General features: G+C 34.8%; 2 protein-coding genes and 1 long non-coding RNA gene across 7 annotated transcripts in view; 1 reads left to right on the top strand and 2 right to left on the bottom strand.

Annotated features, from left to right (window-relative positions):
* Nucleotides 1-1629: 1629 nt before the first annotated feature.
* LOC115449488 lies at nucleotides 1630-5742 on the bottom strand. 4 transcript variants are annotated; one of them, XM_030177328.2, is made up of 2 exons: nucleotides 5569-5742; nucleotides 1630-4873 (listed from the first exon to the last, which is right to left on the bottom strand). In XM_030177328.2, the coding sequence occupies exon 2, from the start codon at nucleotides 4860-4862 to the stop codon at nucleotides 4248-4250; it is 615 nt and encodes a 204-aa protein (XP_030033188.1). In that variant the 5' UTR covers nucleotides 4863-4873; nucleotides 5569-5742; the 3' UTR covers nucleotides 1630-4247. The 4 variants fall into 4 exon arrangements, with proteins under 4 accessions (XP_030033188.1, XP_030033189.1, XP_030033190.1 ...); XM_030177329.2 differs by having other exon boundaries at nucleotides 5699-5717; XM_030177330.2 differs by lacking the exon at nucleotides 5569-5742 and adding an exon at nucleotides 5298-5318.
* A 276-nt stretch (nucleotides 5743-6018) lies between these two features.
* Nucleotides 6019-7441, top strand: LOC115449487. Of its 2 annotated transcripts, none has more exons than XR_005112393.1 (2): nucleotides 6019-6587; nucleotides 6677-7441. It is a non-coding gene; the product is annotated as an uncharacterized LOC115449487 (long non-coding RNA). The 2 variants fall into 2 exon arrangements; XR_005112394.1 differs by having other exon boundaries at nucleotides 6813-7441.
* A 4353-nt stretch (nucleotides 7442-11794) lies between these two features.
* The window catches only part of LOC115449486 (UBA-like domain-containing protein 1), a gene marked incomplete in the record, with an annotated part of 6263 nt that continues 3062 nt past the window's right edge, over nucleotides 11795-14995 (bottom strand). The window contains 2 exon segments of the mRNA XM_037438918.1: nucleotides 11795-12800; nucleotides 13197-13448. Coding sequence (XP_037294815.1) covers nucleotides 12774-12800; nucleotides 13197-13448 — 279 coding nt within the window.

Below are 14995 nucleotides of genomic sequence, written 5' to 3' on the forward strand. Positions count from 1 at the left end.
CTATATATTTTCTCAGGATAAAAAGTTGTCAATTTTCTACCCAGAGTCTCAGATTAACTCCATACCAAATTACATTTAAACCTGTTGGATACTTTTTGAGTTGAATGCGACTAGGGCTACCATCACATAAATTGCTGACGCCGGATAAACGGCAAAAATCCCGGACATTTGGGCGAAATTTGGGTTTTTCCCCGGACACCTCGGAAAAAATATATTTTGCGACGCGTGGGACACATGTGAGAGCGTTCGAGCGTCGACTATTTTACCGTGCCTGCTTGAATGCGGGTTTTATGAATGAATTTTTAACTAAGGTCTAAGTAAGTATGTCAATTTATCGCTTATCTATAAATATAAAAAAAATTAATTCCCCCTGACAACGATTGATCGGTTTACAACCGGACACTTGTTGTTTCGACGTCTTTTCTTTAGCTCTAATTTGGTACCATTTTTAATTTATTTGATATGGAACCTTGACATTCAAAGATTCAAATGAGAACTTGACAAAACCAAATAAAATTTTCGATTCTTTTTATATTGGCTCGGTTGAGTTTATTTCTTACTAACAAAAAGAAACAGTTTAATAATATTACATTACTTCAATTAATAGTAGCCTTAATTTTTTTTTCTATTATGTGCATAATATGAGCATAATAACACGACTAACAAAGTCGATTATATTGTTCGTTCATAGTTTCTTAGCAAACTCCTACCTACATAATGTTTATTTGTGTTATGTCGTATCGTGAGTGAGAAACCATCCTTCAGAAGTTGTCATTAGCGGTTTTAATGCGCTTTCATTTTATACAGCATCGTTAATGCAATGGACAACTCAGCTTAAATAAGTCAACGCCGCGCCGCGCCGTGCCGCGCCGGTAGATATGTAATGTAGATAGTAAAGGCATTATACCTCCTTGTTATATAATTGGGGGTAAGGACGAGGCATCGATATATATATATATTATGTACTACGGGACGAGGGCACTATTGCCTACTTTCTAAAAAAAATCTTATTATTTTAAACATGGTAAAGTTAACTTAAGGTCATCATGCCAGTTTGCCCATCACATCTTATTCCCGGCTATTTCATCCTAAATAGAAATAATCTTACCGAAACGCTCTAAACCAGGGGCTCCCGAAGTATTTTTTGTTACGCCACCCTGCTGCCTAAAATAGAAATGCGCACGCCCCCTTCAATTTGATGTTAGAAAGAGGGAGCCAGGGGATTCACCAAGTGTCCTAACTAATATTATAAAAGTCATTTGTTTCGCTTTCATGCCCAACTATTCAAACGACCGTGACAGATTGATTAAGGTAAATTGTCAGGAATAAGAGTGCATTTAATTCAGAAAAAAAGTATGTATTGTTTCCGAAAGAAAAAAAAATACAAAATCATGATCGTCCTGTAGCCTTGCGCCCCCTTTACATGTTGCCACGTCTCTCTAAAGCTTAGTAATATTAGTCGACTTTTGTTTCATTAAATTTTATTTACATATGGGTAGCTCTAGTAATCAGTATTAATCGTTAAAAAGTCCAGGGTAATGTTTATTGCTCTCCCCTAAATAATATGCTGTATAGTTATTACAACCATAATAATATGCAGGTACCGAGATAATAAAAATAAAAATACAATTTCCAATAAAGTATTTAGGTCTATTTATAGATTTTTCATAATTATACGAATGAACATATCGTATCTTATAGATTACTTTATTAGAACTTATCTGATATCTACGTGAACCAAGGTTGAGAAGCGTAGTACGATTTTTTATTTGATATTTGCGGTAGAATGATCGAGCCGCAAAACCACTTTCAGGACAAGCACAATAAAGTATAATATGTAATAATAACCCTGTGAGTCTTTTTATAGACGTAGGAATACCTAATGATGTGCTAATAGGTTTATATTGATAGATATGTATCTAACCGCCTATATTGGGTAAGTACTTATATGTGAACCATAAAACATTCGATTTATATGGTTTTTAAGCAGTTTGATTATTTATTATGTCTAAAAATTTTCTTTTGCCACACCACGAGAAGTAACTAAGCACAATATCGAGACAAGGTAATGCGACTCCCGTTTTCTTTCAAACATAACAAAACTTTGTATTGGGGGTCGATTTATCTACAAAACCAATAGAAACGTATTCACGAAACCAATACCCTGGAATCCACTGAAAACTATCTTAAAAAAAAGCAAATGAAGTCAGTTGTCTTTTGTTTGCATAATAACCATTTAATCATATTCTATGATATACATATTAGTAAAACACAGCAAGATAATTTTTTTAGGAGAATATACTTAGTTGTTGCCTAACCCTGGTGCCAGACTTTTGTGCAATCTATTGTTTGAGAGTATTAAAAGATTCAGCTTGAGCATTAACCTTAGATGTATTTTACGTGAAGCGAACAGGGAAAGAAATGATAAAATAAATGTGGGGTTCTGAAATTCATTAATGTTCATCTTATTTGCAATTTTAGTAGATGTGAGCGTGTATATTTGGTACTTATTGTTTTTATTTGACGTGTAGTTATAAAATTATGGGCTTTTAAAAAAATTATGTCATAAATGAAAAGTTTTTCGGGGGTCGCTTCTTCAACTATAATTTACAGTAAATGCAAATGGTTCATTGCGTAGATATGATATTTTTTCTTCTAATAAACACTTAGAACGAGAATTGTAACAACTTCTCTAAATAGATTTTTATTTATTTTACAATTACAAAATGTAGTCGGGATTACAATTACAAAATGAAATCGGGATTACAATTACAAAATGTAATCGGGATTACAATTACAAAATGTAATCGGGATTACAATTACAAAATGTAATCGGGATTACAATTACAAAATGTAATCGGGATTACAATTAGGAAATGTAATCGGGATAACAATTACAAAATGTAATCGGGATTACAATTACAAAATGTAATCGGGATTACAATTACAAAATATAATCGGGATAACAATTGCTAATCGCCGGCATAAGTTGTCCCTAAATTCAATAAAAGCTTACATTATCATTTTGTAATTTGTTATAATTGGATTTACAAACGCAATTTAGTATTTCTATTTGGTTGATTAATTAACGATTACTTTTTTCCCATGTATCTATGAATATTCAATGGATGAAATAAAATGTGTACATCATTCAACATATAGTTTTATTTTGATTTATAAATCAGATTTTGGACATGTATTTGAAAATTTGTTGTGATTTTAGGAAAATTCTCAAAATTAGGTTTAAGGCAACATATTTTTACTTTAAATTAGATTTTAGGATCTTTTTCAAATATGAATAAAGATGGAACGAACTCGCAAAGTAATCGCGTAATTCCAATTACTAATTAATGTAATCTCGATTAACTATGTAATGGCTTTGTACAATGTAAGGAGGTAGTGGGATTTTCTGTAATCCTTATTGAGGAGACAAATGAGTTTAGACTCTTTAAAAAATATACTAAAACTTTATTGTAAACTAGTTAATTTAAAAACAGTTTCGGAAAAAACCTTACATCTCTGACCTAATTTCTTTAGAAGCCCATAATTTTATATTAGAATCATAAATACAAAAAAAAAAATTAATCTTCATGCTAACATCAACTAGAACTGCAAATATGAAAGAATATCAGAACCTCACATTTATTTTGCCAGTCTCTTCATGTAAAATGAATCCATTTTTTTACATTTACATTAAATTATTTTCAGTTCATAACTGACTACATGTGTTTATTTTTTGGTATGTTTGTAATTATATTGTTCGTAATTAAAGTTTAATTGATTTCAAACAAAAATACAACAGAAAATATGCCACCATTCTCTCTGGTATTTACATATCCTTGTGTTAGGATAACTACCAAGTTGTAGCCCCACATGTCCCTAAAATTACCAATACAATGGCATATCTCTTAGAAAAAAAGATGGTAAATACATAAAAGAAAAGTATACATAAATTATGCAGTATTATATCACAAATAAATTTATAATATTGCTGAAGTTCATTCTTGTTACAAAGACTGCCACAACTCACAAGTATCTGTGACCAACCAGTTAGCTGTCATTATGAGAATTTTATTAACATATCATGATTTTATTCTTAAACCCTGGGTGTGCTTGCATCCCAAATAGAGAAACCCAGCTTCATATCATGGCATTTAACAAGTGACACCAGGTTTACACACATAGGAAACTTAAAAGTAAAAATAATGTATTGGACCACATTGTACCATTCAGAAAAAAAAATACAATTAAATATACATCATTTCAGCCATAGATGACATCTTCTTAGGTATGTGAACTAATGTTTCAAAGTAACTTGCCAGTTCATCAATAGTAACATCACAAGGTGGATTGAGAGCTTGCTGAGAGCAACTGCTGGTGTTATTACTTTGCCTAGCCTCTTTGTTCTCTTTGGCTGCAGAAATATCATTTCTCCACCACTTAGTTTCATTACTGATATTTTTCTCTTCCTTATGTATTTCATTTGAGTCTGAGGATATTTTTAATTGATTGCAGTTTTGAACAAGAGTGCATAAATTTAATGTGTCAGAATTTAAGACATTATATTGTAAATGTGATTGACTCTCTGTACTTAAAATACCATGACCATTCCCACATTTCAATATTCGCAGCATTGGTTCTTTGAGAATTTTGCTTGTTTTTCTTTTGGAAATAGCTACATTTGTTCGCTTTCTTAAAGAAGGACAACAACATTTTTGCTGTATAAAACTATTCTTATGAATGTTTCTTGAAATAAATTTTGGTTCAAGGTCACCATCTTGATTTCTACATTTATTAACTTTAAGTGGTTCTATTTCTAGTCTCCCCATGTCGAGTCCAAGCAATATGTCTTCTTTCACCATTTTGTTGAACCCTGAATGAAAAAAAAAACTATTAAATATCATATTTTAAAAAATAAATGAAAAAAAATACAAGCATCATTCAACATTACATAGAAACATATTATCATTTTCTTTGAGTTTATTTTAATTATCACTATGTCCATAATTTCCTCTTTCACAATTTTAATTCTAGACGAAATTACAATAAAATTTGTTTATTTTATCACAATGGATAATTCTTGATATTTATATAGTTTACTATTTAATTATTATTAGCTTATTATTTAATAGTTTATACTTGAATCAAACAAGTCCCTATATATTTCAGGCTTATATAAGATGTGCTAGCTTTTATAGGATTGTAAACAATGTGTACAACTTACCCCATGTACACTTCGCAACTTATTAAAATATTATTATTTACATATCGTATCCAGCAATTTAAAATTCAAATACCTTCAAAAGTGATGGTTATTTTTAATAAATAGTAATTATTGATGTTCACAACAAAGCTTCTCGTGCTTCATACCTAGTTGAATACAAACAAACAATGATGGAACCATACAATAATTAGAAAATATTAAACTTTGAATTTTAGTGTTTATAGTATCAAGGAACCTTTACAAAGATAATGCAAATTAGCTACCCTATTTTTGAGGTATGTTCAATATAAGCAGTGGTAATGGCCAAGTTTCATTGAAACGTAAATAAACAAATTGGTACATACCACTTGTGCTTATTCAGTAGTCGAGGTTTTTAAGATTTTTCCGTATACATACAAAAATCTTCCGAAGAATTATCAACAACAAAGATTTAATCAGTGAAAATTATTATGAAATTACGATACATTCACATACGTTTTGTTTGCGTCAGTCATCTTATTTTGTTATTATTTTTTTAATTTGAAGGACTTTTTGAAAATTACTTAAGCGAAGGTATTACCTATTATACAGCCATATCAATACCTATTTCTATTATAATTTTAGTAGTAATACCGCAAAATAATAAATCACCTGAAAAAATGCTCAGATGAATGAGCTAGTGGACAAGTTGTTGAGATATTAATTTTTAACCCAAATTTGTAATCATTCGTATAAAATCGTGATAGTATGTAATCGATTCATAGATATGTAATCATCTCTTTCACAATATCCAAATCTGTCAAGTGTCACGTTACTTTGACAGCTGTCACAGGGCTTATTAGTCATCTGTAATTTTCCGTAATGTAGGTACATATTTTGGTACATATTATAGAGATAATTGAACATTATTTATCTCTAAGGTATTTCTATATAATGCTCTAATGTATTTGATTCTGAAGTTCTTTATCTTAAATTTTACAAAGCTTAGGTCAGCAGCAGCGGTCTTTCAAGAAGCATTTACAATTCTACTGGGTTCAATTGAAATACCTATTTTATTTTTTTTATGTTGCAGAGCTGCTAAGAGAATATAACCGCTTTCGTTAACCCAGACCTACCTTACAGATTTCTATTTGTTTCCTAGAATTTTTACTAAGATGAATGTCACTGCTTACTAATTTATAAAAATCGTTTGTAATATTTGCTATTACTACTGGATTTGGGAAATCACTGATAACCTAAGAAGTTTTTATTACAAACGTCATTGCTGATAACGAAGAAAAAAATAACAAAAAAAATATGTAAACATCTAAAATTATGTGAAAATACTATGGTTTCGACTGCATACATCCATATTGTCAGATCAATGCTGGTTGTAGACCAATAGGTAAGCAGAGTTAGCTAGCTCTAATATATATTATAATACTGCGTTGCCTCATATAGCTAAAATATTTTTTTATACTTACTTGTTTTCAGACCCCAGAAATTATTCAGTTATTGCATAATCGTCTGTGAGCTATGCTAAACTATATAACTTAGCTTAATTCTTGGGCTATAATTGGCATGAACACAAATTTTCACTATGCTTGCATAGATAATGTCTTTTTTTCAGTTATCACAGAACATGCAAAGTATTACAATAAATTGCTGGTACAGTATATTTCTGGATGCTTACACATACTCAACTAATTATTTACTTTTTAGTCTTATGGTTGTTATTACATCAATTCTATTGTTATGGATTTATGAAAGGCCACGGTTGTACAAGGTAATCTAATACTAACTTCAAAACAAAATTTTAATTTAAACAATTTGAGGGGTTTTATGTAACTATATTTAGCTTTTATTTAGAAAAGCTTTATTGTTATGATAGCTTGGTTAAACTAAGAAATGCATATTTGTTGTAGTTAATATTCAAAAGAAGCAAACATTCAAATATCTTAAGTCCTATGCTAAGCAATGAAAATGTTGGCTCTAATTACCCACAAACATTTGTCACTGGTGATATACCAGTACACACAGAAACATCAGAGGTAACCAAGGATAATGAATAGCCAATGAAAAGAAACTAATCTCTTCATACTACTCAGTCAAAAAAAAAATTGTGCATTTCTGTCAAAAAATATTTGCCATGGATTTCTTTCATTGTTCCTCCAAATATTTATATTTTTTATTATTAAAACTGTAATTCTTATTAAATATTTTCCTGTTATTCTGAATATAACAGATTACTTCAATATACCAGTATATTTTTATAAATTGTAGGTTGGGGACCTATGATCCATTTAAAAAAGCTGGGTACACAAAAACCTCGATATTTTGGTGCCACATGAGCTTACTCAAAGAAATCTAATGAACCAAGTACCCACTTATTTATTCTTTATTGAGACGTAATGAAACCAAATAATTTTTGAAGAGATTTATAAATGACTAGCTTTTGCCCGCGGCTCCGCTCGCGTTATAAAGTTTTTCAGGCTAAAGTTTACCGTTATAAAAGTAGTAGTTTCCCGGGAGCCTATGTTCTTCCTAGGGTCCCAAACTGTCTCCATACCAAATTTCCTCTTAATACGTTGGGTAGTTTTTGAGTTTAACACGTTCAGGCAGACAGATGCAGCGGGGGACTTTTGTTTTATAATATATTTTTTAGAACTTTTTAAGAGGAACAATCCCGTCATACATCATTGTTGCATAACTTTAACCGTTTACGCAGCGCACGCAACGGAAGCTCTCATAACTAATAAATTGTCCCCGTTTTTGCAACATGTTTCATTACTGCTCCGCTCCTATTGGTCATAGTGTGATGATATATAGCCTATATCATGCCTATATCATATGCACGCTGTACGCCGTTATTTAAGTATGAATCTATGTTCTCTTTTATTTGCTATCGCTAATTTTATTTTATGCCGCTCCAGGTTTAGTCGATTGGATTTCATCTTATCCCATGTTAACGGTGATGTGCGTGCATTAGCTTATATAACTATTGTGACTATGTACAAGAAAGACTTGGAAAAAATACAAAAGAAGTACTGAACAATTGATGACAAAAAGAAAGCCCGGAGTTTCTTTCTGCCTTTCTTCTTCGGGTAGTCATCACTTAGGTAGCTAGTGAAGGGCTGGTAGGTTAGCTAGGTTAGGGCTCATGTCCTCGCCGGTGAGGATCGCGACGCGTTACCCTTCTATTTCCCCTACTTGCCAGCCCGAGCTGGTTACTTCGGTTTGTACCTAGTCTTTTGTATAAACTTTATCCCTAATTTAAAATCTCCATAGTTATATAAGTGATTTTAATAGTTGTTTAGAAATAATAATTATTCTTATTCTTTGTTTTGACGTATCATAAGTGCAACTTTGTTCGCCTACGTGATAAATAAAGTATTTTATTTATTTTTTATTTATTTATATCACTCCACAAACAAAGGGCTATCCAACGCAAAAAGAATTTTTCAGTTTCGCCCGGTAGTTCCTGATATTAGCCATTACTGCTCCGCTCCTATTGGGTATAGCGTGATGATATATAGCCTATAGCACTCCACGAACAAAGGGCTATCCAACGCAAAAAGAATTTTTCAGTTTGGACCGGTAGTTCCTGAGATTAGCGCGTTCAAACAAACAAACAAACAAACAAACAAATAAACAAACAAACAAACTCTTCAGCTTTATATAATAGTATAGATGATGAAAAGTGGATCACGTACAAGAACGTACGAAAAAGATCGTGGTCAAAGGTCGGCCAGGCTTTATAGAATGTAACCTTTTTTTTTGTTTTCCCCGAGAATGTGTCTTATGACTACCGCCCAGCCTTCGTGGGGGGCGACTGAGCCATTATGTTGGGGTCACCGTGCCTTAATACCCGGCGTTGCCCCACCCGGATTTGATGTTGACCTACGGACGATCGCCTGCCCGAGGCCCCAACCTATGTACAACGCACGGCATACCAAATAAAACTCCGCGGTGGGCCTCTTCGGCGCATTAGAGACGACTGCGGGCTTCCTCTGACGGAAATGTCTAAGTCTACATCCGCAGCTGCTCCTGTGCGGTCCCGCCTAGTGCAGCCCATCTCCTACTTGGGGGCTTATAAGTCCCCGCGCACCGAAGGACGTTTCGGCGGCAACGACAGCATGAGGCCTATGTTCCATGTTGCCGTCCATCCCAGGGGGTCACCACAATGTGCAAGATGTGCACAGCGTACACTAAGGGCGGACGGCCCCCTGCCGTCGCCGACGACCCCCTGATGGCCCCTATTAGTCACCTTTTACGACAGGCAGGGGATACCTTGGTGGAATTCTCCAAACGCCCCCAATCCACAGTTCGGGAGACGCCAGTCAGTCGTCCACCCGGCGCCTCCTACGGTCTCCTCTGGCGACGGGAGGGATCCTCCTTCTCCCGATCCCCCTCGGCAACCCCTTCAGTGAAATGACCATCTCACAGAAGTGCGCCAGTGCACGCCAGGACCTCTGACTGCCGACCATGGAAGCGACCACGGCCGGCAGCGAGAGAGCTCCTCCTACGACTGCTTTGAGAGCGCTGCACTCTTCGTTCCAGGCTGGACACAACTCTTAAAGTATGTTGAGCCGTATCCAACGAGCGGTTTGTCACAATGCTGACACATGGGCGACACCTACGTACCCACGATCCAGTACAGATACTCACCGAAGCAACCACGCTCGGTGAATACCTGTGTTAACCGAAAAGTTGCCGTACCGTAGCGTTTGTCCAGTCACTTGGCAAAGAGAACGCACTGCCTCGACTGTCCGGAGCCCCGCTGACGGGGCCTCCAGCCTGAGACGCCACTCCTACACGGCGGCTTGCCGTAGGGAGGCCTTCATGGCTTCCACCTCCTTTAAGGCCGGACGCTGCCCGGGACTGAACGCTTCCTCCTGCTGGTGAAAGACATCTGGCAGGGCTCTGGCATCCAGATCCCAGGGCAGGAATCCGGCCAACAAGCAAGCCGCCTCGAACGAGACCGTGCGGTACGCTTTGATCGCCCGCTGCGCCACTACGCGCTGCGAGACCCGCAGGAGAGTGACAGAACGCTGCCCAAGGACGTCAGCCTAGACAGGGCTGCCGTACAGTGCTCTAGACCGCAGGACCCAGGGGTATTGTTCATTATGAGGTATTTTAATCAGCCGGGCAGAACCAGCAATCCGGATCTCAAATGAGTTGTTGGCAATACAACTAACGAGATTAAAGCAAGAAGTTGAGAGAAAGCGGCCGGAATTGATCAATAGAAAGGTTGTGGTCTTTCATCACGAAACGCTACACCACACACATATTTAGCCCCTCGGCAAAAATTAAAAGAGTTTGGCTGGGAGGTGTTAATGCATCCACCATATAGCCCTGACCTTGCACCTTTAGATTATTTAGGCAATGTCAGGTTATCGAGAGAAGAATGCTAAACTACTTGTCGCCACCCCTCCCGCCCGAGGCAATTTTTGTACGCTCGGTCACCACACGGAACGCACGCTTATGGACGGAGGGACATTATGCCGCAGCCTTAGTGTAACAAGCCACTGGAGCAAAATGGCGTCGGATTTCTGTACATCTCGCCGACTACTGCAGTCGCATACCTACCAATCGCTGAGCGCGCGAGCGCTACCCGCAGAGTACGGGCGCTAACCACAGAGGCTGCGGGTGCGGTATACTGACCGCGGCCCGCGCGGTTCTACTAATTGCCCGTCGGTACAGCGAGTACCGCGTACAACCGTGCACGCCGCGGGCGTAAAATACGTCGAGAAATGTGCATTTATTTTCGAGATAAGTAAGTATATATTTGCATTTAATAGGAATTGTGGCCCCACAAGCGCGGCGGGCGCGGGGCGCAGGTTAATACCGCTTCGTGAGTTTTTAGCGTTATTTATTCAATAATTATTATTTTACTCTTTGTACTTACCTTGACAGTAATCATAATAGAAATGATGTAAGTATGTATATTTAAATATCGTCCGTTGCGCACAACCTAAACTTTTAAATCATCTTCTAAATTAAAATTTACATTTTTATTTAAACATAATGTAAATTGTAAACTCATATCGTTACAGTAGCAAAAGTATGAGATTATGGATTGCGTTCACCAGCCGCGATAGGTTGGGTCGCGCCGCAAAAATCTGCCCCTTATACATATTACTAAAAGACATTTTTTAAACAAGTGCGTCCATTAGCCAAAGATTATCGTGAATGCGTATCGGCGAAGCGAATTACAACACGCAAAGTACCTTGCAACGCGCCCCGCCTCGGCCCGTCAGAATGACGAAACTATAATAAAGGAATGCCACATATAAATAGGTTGATAAATAAAGGGTTATATTTTAAACACGGAATTATAATTATGTACTACGTATATCTTCAGAGCTGATTCGATAAATGTGATCCGACTATATTTTGCGCAACATATTCAGAAAATGCAAAATTTTGTTAGTGACTAGTTTATTTTATATAATCTAGGGACACAAGATTAATGTTTTGGACAAAAATTTATAATTTCAATTATTCGGAAACTTGTTTAGCCAATTTACACCTTTATTGTTACAAACCATCTCCCTTACATGTGATGTAAGTTCCGAATGTCTGTAACATGTTTAATTTAGAATCAATGGGTAATCACATAGTATTTATTATATAGTTAGGATACAAAATATTGTACACTCAGAGCTTCGCTAATGACACTTTTAGATCTCAGATGAAACTTGTAGCGAGGAAGATAGGTTTATATCATTGTTTCAACACTTAGGTATTGTACATTAACATTACTTAAGAAGGTTTATTTTTTTTTTAATTTTTGTCATTCACTTCAAAGAGATTGTGTTCTTATACAAATTTAAGCACCAAATATTAATTTAAACGATATATTTACATATGCAGATTTTTCATAGTGAAAAATTAAGAATGTATAAATTTATTCTATAACGATGTCTTTTATAAACAAAAAAAATCATCATACACAAAAATACATACTAATGCTTAATATTTTTATTGGCGACTGTCAAAAGCAGTGTCTTATAAAAGTAAGATATAAAATAAAAATAACATGTAATATCAACATGGTTTTAAACAGACATGCAGTGTGAAACATTTTTAGGAATTTCATGACAAAAACAGTATATGTCAATAACACTGGATGCAACTAACTGATGTCAATGAAATTCTTATATTATTATATGAAAATTATTGACCACAGTTAAACCAAACTCTATCTTAATACATAATAATTATCCTAGTATGACTGTCAACTTTCCACTCTCTGCATATTATAGTCATGATTATTAATGATGATTTAATTACATTTTATAATAATATTTCTTTTAATCACAATAAATTTCAATTTCGATTACCAAAATTAACACAATTCATAGGATTTATTGTGCACTATCTGAAATCACTGTATATAAATAGATACAATTTCATAATAATATTTAACATGATTGACTACAATACAGCACCCCAAATATTGTCCAGCAAATCAACGCTGCAGTAGGGTGATCCTAAAGTAATATACATTTCATACACAATTCCACAGCTCACATTGCGCACCATTAGAAAAATAAATTATAGATGCTCCTAAACTAATTGATATAATTTATCTTGGCATATGTTCACTGCTAATCTGAAACAATCACATATTATTGCTTAGTTTAAACTTGGAAAATCTATAGACTAACGAATGTGGTCATAACATTGAAAAAATCGTGAAGGGACGAAATTATATTAAATGAATTTCGTAGTAACTTAGGGCTTTTAAAATCTGCTTAACCTTAAACATGGGTTTATAAGTGCATAATCAGAAAATGTGTGTAATAAATCGTAAATACATTATGCTTTTCCTGAGTTGTAGTACTCCTAAGATGGAAGTCTTTGTCTATCTCTGGCAATATTAGATACATAGTCCAATCTGGGAATTCGCGTTTGGTCTAAGAATCATAAAACTACATATTTTTATTGTCAAGATATGACCCAGAACACAATTACAATAAAATATTATTATATGAATTATATTACTTACTGCAGTTGAGCAAGAAATTGGTGTATAATTTGTCTGTGAATTTGGAGAGCTTGAAAACACATTCATCTGAACATGTGTTGGTGGCGGTGGGGGGGGATGTGTGGCGAGAGGTGACACTGGGGCAGCCGCTCCACTGCCACATGGCCCACTTGTGTTACTTGGACTGCCTGTAGTGGACAGTCGTGAAAATGCTGCCAATGCGTCAGGAAAATTTGGTGGTGTCGCTGGCGTATTGCATGGTGTCATTAATTGCTGAAAAAGACCAAGATAATATTTAAGTTCAAAAAATCATATTGAAAATATTATTATTTTGTGCACAAAGATAGTAAGTAGGCAGTGGTTTAGAATAAACATTGTTTTGAAAAATTATAAAAAAGATCTACAAAAAATATATCTGCAGTTATATGAATTTAAAGAAGCGCCTATAAAAATATGTATAACACAACATAGGAATATTAAAATATTTGTAAAAGTACGTCCCATGAGGAAATGAAATGGGGGATGCTAAGATGTTTTTATTACATAGATACGTTGTCTGAGCTCAATATTGGCAAAAAGAAATTAGGATAATTGCCCGACATTCACGTAGTCAACCTCCAACCACTGTCGCGGCTAGTCGGCTTACTAACTGTTTGTATTTTGATAAATAAAATGCCTTCCTGTGTTTTAGACGATGTACAAATTATACTCTAACTGTGTATGAAAAAAACTATTTACTTCATACGTTAGTAATAAGTATACACTATTAAATTATTTTTTAACTAATAAATGCATTTTATTCGACTGCCATGGCGACGGCGGTCCACGCTCGCGACGTATCAATTCGAGCTGTCACTGTTGATGTATTTATATCCTTTTCTAACGAACGTATGCCTAATCTTTGTATTCCTTCTTCGAGCCAATTTGTAATTTATATGTATAGGTATGTGACTATAGTGAATAGTGCGCTGTTTTTATGTGCAATTTTGTTAGTGTATGACGCGTCTTTTTGTAAAACGTCATGGGGGGGATGTACTTTTGTATGGAAGCTTGTTATATGTATTAAATTATAATCAATAATCCCAATAAGCAGTCTCCCAATATTTGGAAGTTAGCATACATAGTTTTATTTTATTTCAGTGTTTTTGATCAAACTAAATTCTTAATAATAGGTACCTACTACAGATGCGATCGTAAACGTCATCTAAAATTCACAGGACCTACACTGATATGTTATTAACCCAGTTTACAAGTTAAGTGCACGCACGTGAAGGTATTCAAAATCATTTATTTTTAACGCCTGAGATAATTAAAATAGGTTAAACTCGGAAAAAGTAAGGCAATGTAATCACATTTGAATTAGAATGATAATATATCATTTTGGTGTGGGGAAATTAATTGCATAATATATCTAATTTATAACAGGAAAGCTTATCACTATGTGGAGCCAAGTAGTAATAAACCAGTTGATACGAATTTGTGATTAACATTGGCGTTACCAATACTGATAAATATTACTTTAAATAGATGAAATCAGAAATTTATATAGGTAATGCGAAATAAAATACGTCTTGTTAATACAAGACATATAACAGACAGGGAGACAGTACATTTATTTTTTATAATAGTGTCATTAGATAAAATTCGACTAATCTATGATCTAACATCCTCCCCAAAACGTAGTCCCAATTCTCGAACACATTCTTGGAATTTAATGCGTGTTGTAGGTTTAGTAAGTATGTCAGCCACCATTCTTTCGGTACCGCTACCGATGTAGTACATATTTTTTATTTCTTTTTTAGAAACCTTTCACGCAGAAA

Source organism: Manduca sexta, chromosome 15 (assembly GCF_014839805.1).
Source record: "Manduca sexta isolate Smith_Timp_Sample1 chromosome 15, JHU_Msex_v1.0, whole genome shotgun sequence".
Classification (NCBI taxonomy): Eukaryota; Metazoa; Arthropoda; class Insecta; order Lepidoptera; family Sphingidae; genus Manduca; species Manduca sexta.